The sequence below is a fragment of the Chanodichthys erythropterus genome, chromosome 14 (genome assembly GCF_024489055.1).
Source record: "Chanodichthys erythropterus isolate Z2021 chromosome 14, ASM2448905v1, whole genome shotgun sequence".
In the NCBI taxonomy this organism is placed as follows: Eukaryota; Metazoa; Chordata; class Actinopteri; order Cypriniformes; family Xenocyprididae; genus Chanodichthys; species Chanodichthys erythropterus.
Window position 1 is genome coordinate 25,879,781 of NC_090234.1, and position 19,095 is coordinate 25,898,875.

The window sequence follows — 19,095 nt, forward strand, 5'->3', positions numbered from 1 at the left end:
TTTTCCACCTTTATGTTTCAGGACCTTTATAGCATTTAGAACCTCTGTCTTTGTTGAGTAAGTCTTGAGATAGAAGTCAACCACTGGATTCTCACTGTACTGAACCACAGACACTCTGTATTTGCTCTCTTCCACATGAAGTTTCTCAACAACTCTTTGAACAAAGTCACACACTGCACCAAATCCACTTTTAGTACCATCAGAACCATCCAAAAGGAACACAATATCTTTTGCAACATCTTTGGCATCAACTAAGATACAGTAAACCAATGAGAAATATTTAGAAACAAAGAACAGCACAGCAAAAATAAATAAATAAATAAATAAATAAATAAATAAATAAATAAATAAATAAATAAAGCACCAGCATATAGAAGACCACAGCAAAATACAAATCTAAAATGTTCTTACCTTTCTCTAGAAAGACCTTCAGTTCATGATCTGGAAGGTTCACATAGTTCTTGAGCCTTTCCTGAACTGTGTTGAGCTGGCTGAATTCCTTCACATTGAAAGCAAATGATGGATTGTGAGAGATGGCCTCAATCTGTTTAGGGTCTGCATTTTTCACTCCAACACCAAAAGGTACAACTCCTTCAGTCTTTAGGGCTACCGCAGGTTCTTTGACACTATCTCTTGATCTTCCCCCCGTCAAAACGATCAAAAATTGGGGAACATTTTCGCCAGCTCGACTGCCGTATGCTGCTGACAAGATGGTGTTTTTCATGAAAGTCAAGGCAGCACCTGTATTCAAACTTCTGCCACCTGCTAGAGTGAGTCCATTTACAGCTCTCAGCACCTCATCTTTGGTTTGGTAGGTGTTCAGATAGAAGCTAGGACTAGGTCTCTCACTATGCTGGACCACAGAAACTCGTACTTTATTAATGCCTATATCTAGAGGCTCAATAACTTTGGAAATGAAGTCACGGATGTAGGGAAAGTCACCTCTGACATCATCAGAACCATCGATCAAGAATGCAACGTCTCTTTCTCCACCAGAGGGGCCTGGTGTTGCAATCTCTGTGAAAGATTTAAAAAAAAAAAAAAGAAGAAGAAGAAGAAGAAAATATTAATGAAATACAATAAAATGCTTAAATATCTACATCAAGTTACATTGTACATTTCTGAATACAAAAGTGGAAACAAAGAAAGTGTTAAAAAAATAGAGGTGCAAAAAGTAATTTGTTTATAGACTTTATAGTGATACTTATCACCTCACCTATTTTTAATATTATATTAATATAATTATTTTATATTATTCATTTTACACATCTTCATTTATTAACTAAAACATTATTCAACACAACTTGTTGGTTCATTTGGTGAGCTCCAGGCAAGTTTTTCAGAGAACGGTCATTTTAGCAAATGTTCTTAGAGGTTCTACTTGTGGATGCCATTTAATATAATATAAGAAACTAAATGTTGTTGTTTTTATTCACATTTGGGATCACCATCATTAGGCCAATGGCCCTTTAATAATGAAAATGAAAGATTTTTTATGAAGTCATGTCAGCATGATTCAGCTCACCTGTTATTGTTGTATCAGTCTCCCCAACAACAGTGATCAGTGGTGTCATAATCTGCTCAACAACACTTGACAAGTCAGCAAAATTACTTCTGTAGTATGCCAAATCTTCAACAAATGCAGTAGTTTTCAGGAAACGCTCTTCCACTTGGCCAGCTCCAACAGCAAATGTCAAAACACCCTCTACAGCTACTCGGTCAGCAACCCGCTTCACTTCATCTTCAGATGGTCCTCCTGTTATTAGCACCAGTACCTGCTGGATCCCCTGTCTTCTACGAGACCCGACTGCAGGCTGGAAGTGGTTGGCTAGGGCATACTGTAGGGCTGCACCAGTGTTCAATGCACGTCCTCCCATCATACTCATCTGAGCAATGGCAGAGAGAACATCCTGTTTGGTGTTGTGAGTGTTCAGATAAAACTCAGTTTTCTGCCCCTCTGCAAACTGCATTAGTCCAATGCGCACTCGCTCAGGTCGAACGTCTAGTCTGTTCACCACGGCAGTTATGAAATCCAGCACAGATTGAAAGTTACTTCCAACATAGCTAGATCCATCCACCAAGAAGACAATGTCTCGGACAACTCTTTGGGTACGTACTGTAGTAACATCCACAACTGGGTCTAGAAGATTTTATATGACCACAATTTTAGATATCTAAGTACTTTTTAAATGAAGTTAAAGAATCTCACTTTGTATAAGATAAAATCAATGGGCAAAAGTGCATAAGAAAAGATATATAGTTTTACAGTATATCATTTATCCATTTATCTTATTAATTTAAATTAATTACTTATGAGCAACACAATCTGCATTTTTTATAAACAAGATGAGTATGTCTGTAGAATATTACCTGTTTCAGTTGGATCCTCTGACACAACAACGCCAGACAATGTAGAGAGAGGGGAGATGATTTCTCTGGGGTTACGCAGCAACATCCTGAAGTCCTTCAGCATGAAAACCACACTTTCATCAAAAGCTATTTGCCTGAGCTCAGCCTCATCAGCAGCTCTGGAGCCAGCAGCCAAAGTAAGAACACCCATTTGACGAAGAGCTTCAGCCGGCTGTTGGACACTGTCTTTAGATTTTTTACTGGTCAGGAGCAACACAAGCTGTGGCACTTGATCTTGAATGCGGCTCCCACTCTCAGCTCTGAGCATGTTGGTTCTCACAAAATCCAGGGCAGCACCAATGTTGACTTCAACTGAAGGTTTGGGTTTTATTTTTGCAAGACCAGAGATTAGGGATTCTTTTGAATTGAATGAGTTGAGGTTGATCTCTGATCTTGGGGTGGTGGAAAACATGGCCACTCCGACCTGCACCTGATCAGGTCCAATTGGCATGGTGTCGATAAACCTTTTGACGAATTCTCGCACTGCATTGACTACGATGGTACCCATGCTACTGTCAATGAGGAAAATTATATCTCTCTTCCCAACAGCCAAAGCTAAAAGGGGAAAAAACAATTCTGCTTAGTTCTTCTGAAAGTTTGAACCAAAATCAAGTAACCTATGAAGCAGTTTGTGCTCATCATTAATTTAAAATTTGTTGTTTTACAGATACAATGTATGAACTATAACCATTTTACTTGCCATAAAGCTAACATCTATAAATCATATAAGTAGTAAAAAATAAAGAAAATCAATTAGCCTAAGTGTGTATATTGTTTGCAGTACTCAAAATATGGTACATGAGTTTTGGCACTAAAAAAAGAAAAGGAAAATAAAGAAAGAAAAACAAAAGACATTTACAGTTTCACCTAAAAATATTATTATTATTATTATTATTATTATTATTATTATTATTATTTTTCTTGAACAGATGTCCACACCCATGATAATGTATTTTTATTATTTCCTTTTCTTCAGTTTCTCTATGGAATCCCTCTCATACGGTAATTACATACCTTCTGTGAAATCTGTTTCAATCACAATGGTGCGCTGGGCGACCCCATTAATGTATGGCAGTATCTGGTCACCCATGCTTGCCACTGTTCTGACATCAGGAGCGGACAGAACAAAGCTTTTGTCTGTAGCAATAGCTTCCAGTTGGGCAGTAGCAGAATCACCCGCAGCAATACCAAAAGTGAACACACTGGCCTGTTTTAGGGCCCTCTCGCCCTGACTGACATCATCAGTGGACTCCCCAGCACTGATTACCACCAGTGCCTGGGGCACCCCTTCCTCTGCCCTGCCTCCTGCATCTTGGCCCAACAAACTGTTTGCCACCTCCTCCAAGGCGACCCCCAGATTTGCCTCATACCCACCAGGGTACTTAAGTCCCCGGATAGCACTGAGGACGCTCTCTTTGTTGTCATAGCTATTGAGATAGAACTGAATCTCGGGATCGTCACCATAAAGCACAAGGGCTACACGGATTGCATCCCTGCCCACGGCAAGCCCCTCAATCACTTGGACAGCCAAATCACTGATGAGGGGGAAGTTGGCAGCTCCAACGTTCTCTGATCCATCAATTAAGAGTACAAGGTCGGCTGGCCCAGGGGCTTTGAAGGAGAAGTGGAGAAAGGACAGGGAGACAGACAAAATAATGCAAAAAGTGTGGGTTAAAAAAAAGAGGGAGACAGGGGAAGGGTGCAAGCATAAAACATAATCATGGATAATTACAATCCATCATAAAAACACAACACAAACACAATATACTGCATGTCTGCTGAACCAAGGAAGATGCTCTGCAACTTTCTCATTTTCATACTCTAAAATTGTGTAGAATTGTGTTGTAGAGTTTTAATTTACAGTGTATTTAGAGTAGTTGTGTGTACATTACAAAGTTTCTGTATATGTGTTTGGGCACCTCTAAAGGCTGCCTCGGCAATTGAATCTTTCCATCTTCTTGTGTTCAGTCAGATCATGCAGACTCATGTTACAGTATTCAGTGATAACAGCACCAGTCATGACCCTTCTGTCTCATCTTTGGACTTCTTTAAAATCACTTTTACTGTTACTTCTTTCAGCTGTACTGGCATTTTTCACATATTTGATTATTAAAGACTCCATGAATTCACTCAATTAGCACATTATTTTTTTGTGATAACAAAAGAAAAAAGGTGTTGCCAGGATATATAGGGTATAGTATTGAAGGTCTTAAAGGTCATTTTTAAATAGTCAATAATCTTTAGTTATGTCACAGACATGAGCCATGATTTACTGCCTGATAATCAGTTGCAGGTGATATTAGGGGCAGGGACATTAGAAGTATAGGACAAGTCATCAATACATTAGGCCTGATTTTCCAGAAAAGAGAGACTGTAAATTTGAAAAGCATACAGTTCTGCTAAAAGTAAAGAATATTATTGATGGCTGAAAGGAAAGGGATAAAACGTTTCCTTTTGATTTATGGGGTCTTTAATGTTTGAATTATGTGAAAAATGCTCTTTTGTTTACGTTGTGAACGTTTCAAAGATGAAAACATATGGGTTCATCACTGTATCAGTTGTGGAGGAACATTTTTTATTTATATGGTTACACAGTGAAGACAGTAAGCACACACATAAGAATCAGACATTAAGCTCTCAAGACATAAGCTGTGCTGGGTGGTTAGCCATCATCAGCTGCTGATGATTTCTAAAGTCTCAAAGACATAAATCAGTGACACCTTGTCATACTTTAAAGAATTTAGGCATCAAATTTGAAGTGAATGTACTTTTTAATTTTTTAAGAATTTAGTACAGAAATGATGGATAAATTAGTGAATGGATGATGAAAGACAAAAAAGACAGTTGGATGGATGTTGCTTTTTTAAAATTCTGTTACGCTTAAAATCCATTATCTCTCGTCTCTTTGCAGTGGAGTCACAGCATGCAGAAAATGTGACTAAACTAGTCATGTTATCAGTGTGGGGGAATGGTTAATTGGTTATTTCTGGGAAATTTTTGCATGAATTACCCTTAGTCAATATTAACCGGCTGTGGTCGTTCCCGATGCTGACAGTAGCTCTTGAGACCCTTCAGGATTAGTGGTGTAAACTTAAAATTCAGTGATTTGTTGAATTGTTTTTGATCATTAGGAGTTCTAAACAAACTACTGCACACCACTCTGAATGGCTTCACAGTATTTAAAATTAAATACACGCTCAACTCCCTTTACTGAAACTGTAGATGATTCTCTTCACTGTCTTTGACAAAACATTTCAAAGTTTTAATTCAAGTGACCAGCATTGATGGGGGTCTTCTAAAAATCAACCTGTAAGGCTCCTATTGTTACTTGCTGTTGCACAAATAGATGTAATAAAACAGAATATTTAACAAAAGCTTTGCAAAGAAAAAAAATACCTCTCTTTCCAATCAAAGGAAACATTTATTTATTTATTTTGATATTTTACTTGTGTATTGTCTGCAGCACAGTAAAACTTACCATCCTGAGCTTCAAGTTTTGGGAATAGACCAAAAGCCATTATACCCAAGAGGGCATACAGTAACAACCGGTTCGTCCCCATTGTCCACAAAAGCATCGGAACAGACAGCTGGAAAAAAAACAAACAACAAAACTGCTTTTAAGATTTTGAGAAGAATTTACACCATACTCCTCTGAAGCTTTGTTACTTTCACACATCATCGCTTTATAACAAAGCTTGTACTCACTTGCAATAGCACTAACACATATGACTGTTGTTCATCCACCGTTATGTCTTAACTTAAATATAGTCTCTTATTGGGTTGTTTGTGTTCTCATCTTCCTCATAAAATATGACACAAACATTCTCTGAGATACCTCAGGACTGTTTACGCTTATTTTTAGGAGGAGAGGAAAAGTTTTGGCAGCACAGTTAGATTTATGTGACCTGTTTCCACTCCATGAGCCAAATCCACACAGCTGTCAAATTTCAGGATTTTAAAAGGATTTCTTCCCACATCAACTGTCCTTACTTGCCAGTAAAAACCACAAAGCACTAAAAGGTCCACACTTAGAAAAAAAAACATTAGAGTACTGGACACAAACAAAAATGCAATAAATGCAGTCAGACAGATGTCAGAACACAGAATGTCCCCTCCTTGTTTAGCTCAGAATCATACTGAAAGGTACTGTTGTAAAAACTTTTAGACTGGAGGACTATAGGAAAATGACACACTTTCCATCACATCACTCCCAGAGTTGCTGAGCTTGGAAGCCTTGAGTCACGATACAAATTAATTAGTTTTGGTTGCCATGTTACCATACACGCAAATATGATTAAACAAGCAAAAAACCTGAGGAATACTACATATTATTTTTAGAGACAATTTTGCATGTTAACAGGCTTTCACAGTTTTTTTCACTGTTAACAAAATAAAGTGACCAAATTCACCTGGAATTTTACAACACAAAGAATGAATTGCAATTATGTTAATTATGTTGTAGGCTACTCTTTAAAATCATCATGAAGTGTTGTTAACAATACATTTATACTAGTATAATTAAGATATTCAACAAGAAAACAAGTAGGGAGGAACTATACAAAATTATATTGTCTTTGAGATCTGATTGGATAGTGAAAAGTGGGCGTTATGAGAATGGAGACAGTTTGTTGCAAGGAAGGAATATAAAAGCAAGAGGAATTTGAGACATTATATATATGATGTGCATTGTGCACAAAAGACCAGAAACATGAATTAAGAAAATAAATGTAAATAAACTGCAAGATTACTTTGTGAGTTCTTTTGGTTTTCAAACTTTAGCACACAATGGTGTTAGATGGAGATGGTACACTAAATAACATAATGTACACTAGGCCTACATGTGCTAACTAGTGGTTTGTCTGAGAAGTAATAAGTGCAAGTAGAGCCGTATGAAAAACTTGGCAAATGCATGTGAATCATTGTCACTGTATAAAGAAAAAAATAAAAAAATAAATAGAATTAATTACAAACACTATGGATCAGAGGAAAAAACATAATAAAAGCAACTGCACACCACAAAAAGAGAACTTTTATATCATGGAAATCTCTTACAGGATTTTCCAGCATAATTTTGCTGCCTCATTCATTAAAGGTTTTCAAGGTTTCAATGCCCAACAGACAGTAATGGATGAAGAACATATGTTTGAACAAAATTAAATTCCTGCCCTCTTAAGTCAGAAGGCCAAAGAACCAAATAAGTATTACTAGTTGTCTCAACATTGTCCTCTAGTGGTTCAAGTGGGGATAACAGCCTCTCCATGTGAGTCTTTCTTAAAGCTGGATAGCCAAGTCCCACACTTCTGGAAAAAATGTGCAAAAATTGTACCTGTAGCTTGTCACTGGGACAGTCCTATCAAAGGTAAACCTTTATACCTTATCTACCCCTAAACGAGGCATATTACTGTGGTTCTGTGCATGTGTGACAATTATGTATGTATTTGTATGTATGTTAGCAGGAAAGAACTGTAATGAATCTAATTTTTCTGGTGTTTTCAAGGGTCCACATCTGGTTTTGCTTCACTTAAGTTTAATGTCTGAGCTCTAATTCTCCTAGCATTCTTTATCCATCTGGCAGGGACAGTGGAAAAAGTGTTTCACATCACCCTGTCTTTACAGTGCTGGGCAGAAGGTTTGATCTGAATAGTGTCTACAGTGGTCGAAAAGTGCAACAGAGCTTCCCGACTTCCTTTCTGCTTCTTGCTTCCATTAAACAACCTCATAATCAGTATTATCCTCATCCGGGTATGATAGATATCATCTTTCTAAACAAAAAGCAAAATAACATTTCAACCAGACTGTTATGGTGATAATTCTACAAAACATCCTTCTAGAAAATGTGGATTTTACATCACAGAATCAATTAGGTTATGAGCAACCATATATCAAAAAAACTTGATTACATACTGTAACAGTGATCTCAAAAACTTTCCTGCTGAAGTTCTCACTCTTAACACACCCATAGCACAGAGCCCCTCCTCATGTATTCTATTATCAGAGCACTTTGCTCTGCCTCTTCTGCAATGCCTCTTCCTGTGGTGCAAGAAAAAGTCCCTTTTTCTCCCAAAGCTTTGGAATTTACTGTACCCAGAAAATGTTTAACATTAAAACTATAATTAAGAAGTAAAACTGCCTAAACATTGTGTGCATTGGAAAAAACATACAAACAAACCAAGCTTTATAGGGTAAAAAGGGTGTATGCCATGGCTGATTTTAGTAAAATGGATTTTAGCACATTTTTTGAATGCATGCATCAAACCACACTAAAAACCACACCATCTTGCACAGTCTCACTCATGCACTCAAATGCTCATTTTACAAAGATGTATTTGCACAATTAAGCCACTTACCTCTGGAATTCAGAATTCAGAGCGCTGTATTCCGCAGTCTTTCTATGGAATTTCAAATATCTGCAAAAAGACAACTTTTAGGTCATTATCTTCCTGTTATTTCCCTTCTATGAACTGTTCTTGATGGGTCAGGCAGCGATGATGCTGATTAGCTTGTGTCCTAGAGTTTTGCTATGAGACTCTCGTCTGTTGAGCTGACTCTGTGCTCTCTAGAGGAGCAGTGCCACTCACTCCAGCCTGGGACAGAACACACAACTCAGAGAATCCTGGAGAAAAGCCACTCAATTTTTCCACGCCTCCTTCTTTCCTCTGCAGAGAGAAGAAGGAAAAAGCACAAAGAGGAGAAAAAAGAGTGAGAGAGTCATAAATGAGAAACAGACCCAAGGCCGTATTTGGTATGACTGTTTCTTATTGGGAAGGTGATGTAACAAACCAAAGTAAGTTTTTCTTTCTCCTTACACTGCTCCATCTCAACTTGTATCCCTGGCTACCCTCTGAAGGAATAATCACAAACACAATATATGAACTTTCTAGCAAGTCTCTATAAAAAAAAAAAAGTGTGGAGTAGTAAAATAGAAGTATATGGGAATATATTGGACTTGATTGGATTACTGTGACAAATAGAGTTTTGGATTGGAGCATTTGTTTCTGATTTTGAAGAAATTAATCTAAAAAAAAAAAAAAAAAGAGCATAAAAAAGAGAATATGTTTGCACTTATTTTAACCTCCTGAGACCCAACATTTTTTTTTTTTTTTGGAATTTAGCATTTTTTCCACGTCATTATATTGTTTAGAGCATAAGAAACAAATGAAAAAATAACATTTTTAAAAAATTATATTTTATTCATATGTTATGATATGTCCTCTGTAGTGGACACCAGGACTAAGTTGTTTAAAAAATAAAATGACATGGATTTTTTTTTTTAATCACCAATCAATTTTTAGGCTTCAATATTGTTTTTAACCAAACTATGTATAAAGATGATTCTCAACTATGTTATGAAACATATAATGGAATTAATTGATATACCATTTTACTTTATGCAATATGAGGGTAAAATGGCCATACATCGGTTTTCCCATTCAATACAATGTATCTATACACTGTATCTAATTTGCATATTAATGTATTCTTGGAGCAACATGCAATAAAAAAAGAAGTGTAATAATGGGAGCAATAATTGGCAACATTTTCATAATAATCTCTTATAATTAATAGGAATATTGACATATAATTTCTTTCCCTATTCACTTGTTGTGTCTCCTAAAATGCCTGATAAACATGATTTAAGTCCTGGTGTCCTCTACTGAAATTACATACATTGGACAGTCGCCTCTGATAAAAGATTCCATAAGAGTGCTAATTTTCATTTTCAGTCATAATTAAAGACCAAGAAGTTGTTGTTGTAATGGCGAAACCTCTAAAAATCTGATATCTCTGCAAAGCCCTGAATGTGCTCTTAAAACTGTGACATGTATGATGTCAGAGAAAATCACTAAAATATAATGTCCACTACAGAGGACAGAAGTCTATTCCTGGGTCCCAGGAGGATATGGACAAATAACACACAATGGCCTTCACAGACACAGACAAAACAATGGTACTGACATATTTTAAGATATGTCAATGAACGTTGCTTTTCGGTTAAAACAGCTCAAACATGCATTTTAGTCTGGGACTAGTTTAAGCCTTGTGCTGTCTTTGTTTGTGGGCTACAATTGTGGTCATTATGGGGTCTGACAGAGACAGGCAACAAAATGTAATTTTGTAACAATATTTTTTTTTTTTAAACAATTGTAATTTTACTGTTTATTAAAGTTTTTACTAAACATTTGTGCAGTTTTTGGAGAATTGTGATAACTTTTAAATTTATATAAATAAATTAAAAAAGAAACTTTTTTCAGCAAAAAAAATGCTGAACTTTGACAAAGTAATTTTTATTGTTATAATAGTAATTTCATAGTATTTAGATATGAATCCAACTGAAAAAAAAAAAAACTTGTGAAAAGATGTCTTTCAGTTAGTCTAATAGCACATAGCAAATAGTGGAGCTCTGCAGCCATCTACTGGTAAAATTGATATATTTTTTTTTTTACTTTTAACTGAATTTATGTCAAATGATCCATGTTATCCCTATGAATAAAAGTTAGTATTTTTAAAGTGAATTTTACATAAAAAGCTGTTTTTGTATAAAAACCAATTCAAAATGATTTATTTATATAAATTTAACCTCCAAAACCTGCACAAATGTTGAGTGAAAACATTAATAAACAAAGTAAAATTAAATTAAATTTAAAAAAAATAAATAAATACTTTTGTTGCCTGGGGTCCCAAAAACCATGAGTGCAATTTTTACACTAACACACACACACACACAAAAAAAAAAGATATTCCAATATATATACTGGAGATCTTGAAAGTGTTAACCACCATATAGGCCTAAAGCAGTGGTCGCCAACCCGGTCGATCTTTACCACTGTTCCAGTAGCTCGCGAAAACAACAGAAATATGAGTGCAAAAATACATTACATTTCTCCAGTCTTTGTACTGTATTTTTGTATTTATTTTTCTGTTATTTTCGGGAGCTACTGGGACAGTGATAAAGGTAAATAGCCCACATCATGTCCGAGTCTGTTAACGGCCGTAAACAAGAGACCAGAGACGCTGAAGACGGACGCGAAGAGGAGACAATTCTGTAGCAGGCAGAGCAGCTCACTGTTCACGATGCTCGAAATATAGGAAGATAATATAAATATTGAATTAGGGGTGAAGGGTTATATGAATGCATCTCTAAAAGGAATTAATGTCTTCAGAAAAAAATCGATGGTAATGGCATTTTAATTTCCTCTTACCTCCGAATAAAGTAGCTAATTATTAGCGCAGTTCAGCTTTGTTTACACAGCGGTAACTAATGCCTCGTTTCCACTGAGCGGTATGGTTCGGTTCGGTACAGTTCGGTACGGTTCGGAGCGGTACACCTTGATCAGGCTTGCGTTTCCACCTCAAACAGTACCCTTACTTGATAGGTGTAGCCGGTAAATAGTGATCGACGTCATTCTCGCGCCAAGAAGAAAAGGATAAGTTATAGTAAACAACAATGGAGGACAATAAAAAAATTGCTCATGCAATGTGATAGCATCTTTGTTTGGATTGTGATTAAAAAGCAGTGGTTCCCTCTAATTTGAAATGGCTATGTATTTTTGTTTATTATAATAATAATAATAATAATAGTAATAATAATAATAAACATCTGCAACCAGTATGATAATCGGCCAATTTGCTTGTAAATATAAATAAATAAATCTTTTTCTATCAAGTAGATCTTGTCATTCATAAAGGTCGAGGTCAGGGATCTTGGGCTTAAAAAGGTTGGTGACCACTGATATAAAGTGTCATGTCATTTGGACAAAGAGAACATTTTTCTATTTTATTTTAGAAAACATCATTTGCAGGTCAAAAAGACCCTGAAGACCATATGAGGGTTAAGCCTTGTCGGTGAAACCGGACATAAATCATGTAAATAAGTTACAGTCACATCAGCTTCAGCAACATGATCAGAAAACACATCCAGATAATGAATAACATGTTTAAAATGTTATGTGATACATGAGATGTGTCAAAAAAACAAACAAAAAAAAAACAATGTAACAAAAGTTCAATACTTGGGTATTCCACACAATGAAGTTATTTTCTAGTTGATGTCAGTGCGAGCTGACCTAAGATGGGTGGATCAAAGTGAGGGGTCAGTCCTGAGAGAGATCGGATACTTACTGCTGTGTTTTTTTCTTAAAAGTAATATTAGAATACACAATTGAGCCCAGATAACACCTGATTCTTTTGCTGGTAATCCAACTCTCAGTATTGAATTAGTTAATCTCAATGTGTTCTGAATTATGTCAGAATATAGAGAATGAGAGAGTCTTGCACAACTGACGCCCGTGATTCAGTGCAGCCAAAATAAGAGATGTGTTGACAAATTCAGCTCCACTGTGCAATAACAGATCGATGTCAAAATCAAGAAATTAAAAGGCAAGTTATGGAGAAAGGATGCCTAGCAATTTTGAGATGAACAAGCATTTTCTATTTGTACCAACATGTTACAGAGAGACAAAAGCACTTCACAGGAGCATGTGTTCCTATAAGCTCATAAAAATAAATAAGTAAAATATATACTGTACTAAATATGACCACACTCTTTCAATGAAATAGCTGAGACTATATAAGACAGTCTGTAATAATCTAATTTGCTTCAGGACCTGTATTGTAAACCCATGTCACAGAGGCTTCATCTTTTGTGCTGGTGGGCTCAGTTTAAATAGCAGATATCAATTCATTAGGACTAGCAGATACCAGAGTTTGTTTCACATATTATTGAAAGCAGCAGAATGGCTGTTAAAGCAAACAATTGTTTGGGTTTTATCATGGTTTTGATGCACTAGACTATCTGAATGTTGGAAATATTACTTGACTTACATGCTTGTATAGTAACAAAATTGTAATGGTGGGTTTAAACCTCCGTTTACCTTTTCATGGAAAAGTGATGTGTTGTCTAAGACTTTCCATGGGTAACTGGATGAGTATTGTGGAGTTCTGTGAAATTCCCTGATCAGAGTTTCCTCTGCTTAGTCATGGACCACGCTGAATCACACACATCCGCAAACCAGCCTGCAAGAAATAAAACTACATAAAACTATGATTGATGTATGGTTTATTTTTTGTGCCTTTTCTCCACGTTAAAAAAAAAAAAAGATACAGCAGAGAGAGGACTTGAGAATGGGAACTCGATATGTCAGTGAATGCGCTCTAACCGCTAAGCCATGACATTCTTTGAGTTTGATTCAGCATGTTTTTTGTGCAAAAACTTTTGGCAAAGTTTTTGCCTATACCACATCAAATGGTATTGTCAAATGATTTCCATTTACTTCCTGGTCTATCAGTTCTTTTCTGCCTCTTTACATCATAAAAATACATTCAAGCTAAATATGTATGTTTTGATATGTGCATTCAGTTTTTGAGAAAGTAATAAAGATACATGTACAATTGAAATGACAATGTTACATTTATTAGTTAATCATTATAATAATATTTTTTAAAAACAAAATCTGTTAATGGTAGCAGTTTTCTGTCCATCTTGTTGCTACACTGTTACACTCTGTTTGTTTTGGTTCTGAATTATAGCCTGTTTGCTAGATCCAGTGAAAATAATAAGTAAATAGGTAGACTCATTGCCAATCATTTGCAAATACTTAGCTTGTTTACCAAGCAGTGTTGGCTTGCACTATAAAATTCACCAATGTTCATCCAACTATTAGAACTACTTTAGCAAAGAATTTGAACAAAGGCGTCAGTGTATCAACAAAATCATCAAACTCTTTTGAATGCCAAATATTCCAATGTTAAAACAGCAAATCTGTTTAGAAGCAAAAATATGAAGTTACACGTTCAGCAAGATTCATTAACTAGACTTTGAGAGTCTAAATCCCTTTCTCTTCAACATGAGCTGTGGTTTTCTGTAGTTTTACACAAGGCCAGGTGGGCAGAGACCATCAATAAAGATGATTCACAGACTGCAGATTAGTTCCAGCTGGACACAGGCTGGTAAGGAAGTTTGGTCTTAAAGGAAATGCAAGACTCTAATGCACCTAAAATGAAAGCAAAATCATCATAAATGAAAGGCTTGCTGAACCAAGACATCTAAATGAATTTGCAACTAAGCTTGAGGTGCAAAAAGGCACCAGCTGTCTTCATAGGGAGATCCTATAGGATTCTACTCAAAGGGTCTACAAGACAGAATGTTCATGTTGATCACAGCTGATCATCTGATTGCGCTCGTTTCCAAACTCTTTCTCTCTTTCATTTCTGTGAGAAGACTCTAAATCAGATGAAATGCATTTTCAGAGTTGGCTGGCAGCTGTGCACACCATGTGCAAAACACATTTCTAAAGTCCTCCTTTCACCATAATCTTTTCCTTTTTCTCTCTCTGGACAGTTTGAGGGGTATATCTGTTTTGAATCAGCATTTTAAGAGTCTTCCTGTTGCAGCCTAAAGACAAAGAAGCTGGCACCAAACAAAACTGCACATCCAAAGCTTTAGTGGATAAAAATATGCATATACTGAGTCAGGATTACATGTTAGTGATGAGAACAAAAGCTGTGGTCGCATACTGTGTCCAGATTGCTCTGGCTAGCTAAAGTTGTGACCATTGGTATTTCAGCAAATCTGTTATACATTTAATAAATCACTAACAGCACTTATGCTATAAATAAAAACTGGTGTTATGATCAACAAGTTCTTGCACCATTACATATTCTTTTTCTCCATCAAAGACAACCTGCTATCAGGCCCCCATTTACCTGTTTGCAGTTTACATCTTAGAATAGCCTTTCCCAACATGAACAAGAATCACTTTTATGCCCACTATTTAAGAGACTAAAAATCTGGAATAAAAACCCCTGTGTTAAAGTCCTTGGCCCTCAGAATGGTCTAAGCGCATAACAAATCCCCCGTTCCAGCTGCCAGCAGCAGCCACAGTTTAACCCTCCCTTGTTGCTTCATTGAATCACCAATCTATCTGAACAATGAACTCGATTGAAATCTCACTGGGTGTCCTGTACCGCCAGATGCTGTTTTAAAATTCGGAACCTAGTAACCATGACTACAATGCCGCAATGACTAATGCTTCATAATGCATACAGTATTCAGAGCTGGAAATGTAGTGAAACTGGGTGTGATGGAACTTTTAGAATATACAGCAGAACATGAGTCCTGAAAATGTGCCTTTGAAAAAGACATTGTGCTTGAAAATCATACTCATTTTTTCCATGATGTACATATGTACTGAGGCTGGAAATTAGAATTTCCATGATTAAAATGAATCATGCCTAATGTTTGTTTGGGAAGCATCACATCCAACTCCCGTCCAGCTCAAACGGAAAGGTTTTTGTGTAAACTGAGAGAGTAATGAGGAAAGACTGGTGAAGTACAGGAAAGAAACTACATCGAAGGAGTAGTGTACTCCTAATGGTTACGCATCTGGGTGTCTAACACATAAATTGCAAGCACATTTCCACACTAAGGCAGCTTAGAAAAATGGAGAGCAATAGAGTCTGTTAGACTCTGCTCTTGAACCAGATGAGCAAGCTAAGATTTATCCATTAAGACTTTGTCTTGATGTAAGCCTAAAAAAAAAAAAAAAATCACAGAAGTTCTACAGCCATCATGAGCACCTTTTTAAAGCAATGCTAGACAGTATTAGTTTTTTTTTTTTTTTTTTTTTTTTCATTTTAATCAGAACAATATGCATGTTTATAGTAAGTTAAATGTTATTGTATGATTATCTTGCATTTCATATCTTAATCTGCAGTAAAGTTACATGAGCTCATATGTTCAATGCGGAATGTTGCTATTTCCTCATGTTTTGTCTAAAACTGATAGGCATCCCTTTCTTGTCTGTGCCAAGTAAACTAAAAACATAAAATTTCCTGCTTTAACATCCTAGAACACAATTTCATGTGACGAGAGATTGTTTCTTAAAGACAGTACGGAAAAAGCAAAAGCTATGGGATGTATAATAAAATACAAATTTGCTTTGGAACTTAGCCAAAGTACAAGCCATTTTCAGTGTCATAGTTAATTCAAATATTACATTTAACAAAAACAAGGCTGAAAAAAAAATTCCAGAGGATTATCGGGTTGTGAAAATTAGATGCAACCCTAAAACAGTAAAAAATACATCGAACAGATTATTCGCCTACCCCACAAAGCATCATTGTCATTCGTGCAAAACGAAAAATTTCTAATTTCTATAAGGACCACTGCGCACTGCAACATATTTAGAGATGTTATTTCTTTTCTTGACGGCAGAGGGGGCTGTTCTTGCTAACAACCTCCAAATAGAGGCACATTCTGCTGACAGTGCATTTCAATTTCTTATGCTCCTTAGCACAATATGTACCTGGGTTTTTTCTATATGTGTTTGTATGCATTTATCTGATACAAATAAATAGTAAGATTCAACACTGTTTTTACCATATGTCAGTCTACAGACTGCATACATCTTAGAGATCCTCAATTAAAATCAGTCGAGATAAAAGTCTGCACTTTTTTTTATTGCCTACTATATTCAAGATTTATTCTCACAACAGTTAACAAACCAAGCTTCAGGATGTGTAGTATTTTAAAAACTCATAGGTAGACCTTTCTGAATGTAGTTGTAGCTTGGGATTTGTCTTTTTCCCACAGTCATGAATAGATGCCCCTGTATAAAGAAATGCAAATGGTTGAAACATTTACATGCATTGCAGAAGAATCTAACTTGGGCAAACTTAATCAGAGTCACCAGCCTAGAATTAATATTTTTTTTCCGGTTGAAATGAAGTCATGCGATAGGCACTTTTCCTGCCATGTCCATGCAAAAGCAATAACTTAAACTTGCTTTGAATGGAAACAGTATAGAAAACTGTAGGCAATCAATTAAAATGGATGAACCATAGAATTTTAACCACTGGGGTCTCTAAGCTGAATAATTATATGGAAGTTAAGAGAGCATGTCCATGCTGTCACATCATGCAAATATCTGATGCATGCCATAATTATACAAAAATATTGTTAAATAAAACACCCAAACAGCAATAACAACACTGTTATGCTATATGTTTTTGTTTTTTAAAACACTCAGGGAACTGTATCCCTAAAAATTGTAATAAATAATTAAAATAAATAATTTTAATCATAAATTGTTTTAATAAGCATTGTTTTAAACATAACTAAATAAATGAAACCAACTTCACTACCTTCAAGTCAGAAAAAAACAAAATGAAAAAATGCATTTCCTCCACAGTAGTAAACACAACTTGCATTGCCAGCAAATATACTGGGGGGAAAGTTGTTAGTGGAGAAAGAGTATGTAATACAAAAACATATACGTTAATGCTACTAAAAACAAACTTGGAACACGAGTTTTAAAACTGTGACATTTACGCTGATTTAAGCTGTAACAATGTCCAGCTTTTGCCTAAGCTAATTTAACAGATTAAATCAGATGTTGTTTCAAAGAGAACTCTGAGGTGGGGTTTAAATATTTCACTGGCCCTTCCCAACCCCACAGTTAATTGGACATGTGATAAACACAGCAGTTTGATTTTCTGCCTGAAATTGGACAGCTGAAATCCCACTGGAATACTACAGGCTGGTGAATCAAGTTCAGGTAAACCTTTCTTTTTTACTACATAGCTGTTATTAGGCTATATAATAACGAAATCTGTTTAAAGGTCCTGTGTATACTTAATAAGACTAGTTGTTTTGTATTTTGTATAGTGTTAATGTTTATGCAAAATTCATCTAAATCCTTGAAGCCAAGCTTGCCATAGCTGTGTATCAGGTAGTCTCCTCCTGAATGAAATAACATGCCTATGGGCTGGTGTATTATTTCTTATTGCTTAACAATAAACCAGTTTTCCACTGTATAAAGACCTTAAGGGCCAGCGGTAGGATATAAGAGCTTAAGCGCAGATGTTCAGTGGAATGGCAGATACAGTACAGTGTGAATCTGTTCCAATAAATACACAAATACTATAACTTTAGTTTGTGCAATGTTACAAAATTATTCTACATCCCCTCTCATTTTTTTTTTAAATAATTTAATCATATCCCTAAAAATTATTTAATGCAGTGGACTGGACGATTATTTATTTTTTCCACAATTTGTTTGTTTGAAACTGCACTTTGTACGCAAAATATCAACAATCCCTACCTTTTCCTTAAGCAGAATGGCAAAAAATCAGGTGGAAAGACTTAATGCCATGAAATATAAAGGAAAGGCAGAGAACTTGAAAGCATTAGAACTTGTTAGAGCACCGCTGATTAGTTGCCCTTTTGCAGCTGAGAAGGAATTAATGCATCTTTGAATAAACATTGTATAACTGAGTCTTTTCAACTGATCATTGTTTAAGGGAAAATGGAAACATGTTTAAAAGAATGAAGTCACTGGATTTAAAAATTATTTTCAGAGCTTAAAAATCATTTCCAGCTGCTTGTGAACAGCTAGTCACATGGCTACATGGCTATTCAAGTGTTTAAAGGAAGGACAAATTAAATTACTGATTCTAATTGGCTGATTTGTTTATACCATTAAACAAATTGATGTTGTTTTCCTTTAGGAGAACTAAAAAACATCCCTTTATCTGCAAATATACAATGGCTGACCCGCAGTCTGCATATTAGAATAAGCAAGGGGGGAGTAGGGGGGGGGGGGGAACCCAAGCAAAATGAGATCATAAAATGTTAAATTGTTTAAAAAAAAAAAAAATTGTTTTTATAAGTAGATTCAATCCAAGTAT

General features: G+C 35.8%; 1 protein-coding gene across 4 annotated transcripts in view; it reads right to left on the reverse strand.

Annotated features, from left to right (window-relative positions):
- LOC137035640 (collagen alpha-3(VI) chain-like) overlaps positions 1-8,971 on the reverse strand; it is a 114,723-nt gene extending 105,752 nt beyond the window's left edge. For 2 of the 4 annotated variants that reach the window (XM_067409116.1, XM_067409115.1), the window contains exons 1-6: positions 8,757-8,971; positions 5,888-5,996; positions 3,424-4,020; positions 2,371-2,964; positions 1,526-2,140; positions 412-1,017 (exon numbers count right to left, since the gene is read on the reverse strand). In XM_067409116.1, the coding sequence (XP_067265217.1) occupies positions 412-1,017; positions 1,526-2,140; positions 2,371-2,964; positions 3,424-4,020; positions 5,888-5,984 (2,509 nt within the window). In that variant the 5' untranslated portion in view covers positions 5,985-5,996; positions 8,757-8,971. Of the gene's footprint in view, positions 1-411; positions 1,018-1,525; positions 2,141-2,370; positions 2,965-3,423; positions 4,021-5,887; positions 5,997-6,114; positions 6,203-8,756 lie in introns of those variants that run through there. The other 2 variants (XM_067409117.1, XM_067409118.1) reach the window with 2 other exon arrangements.
- Positions 8,972-19,095: the final 10,124 nt, after the last annotated feature.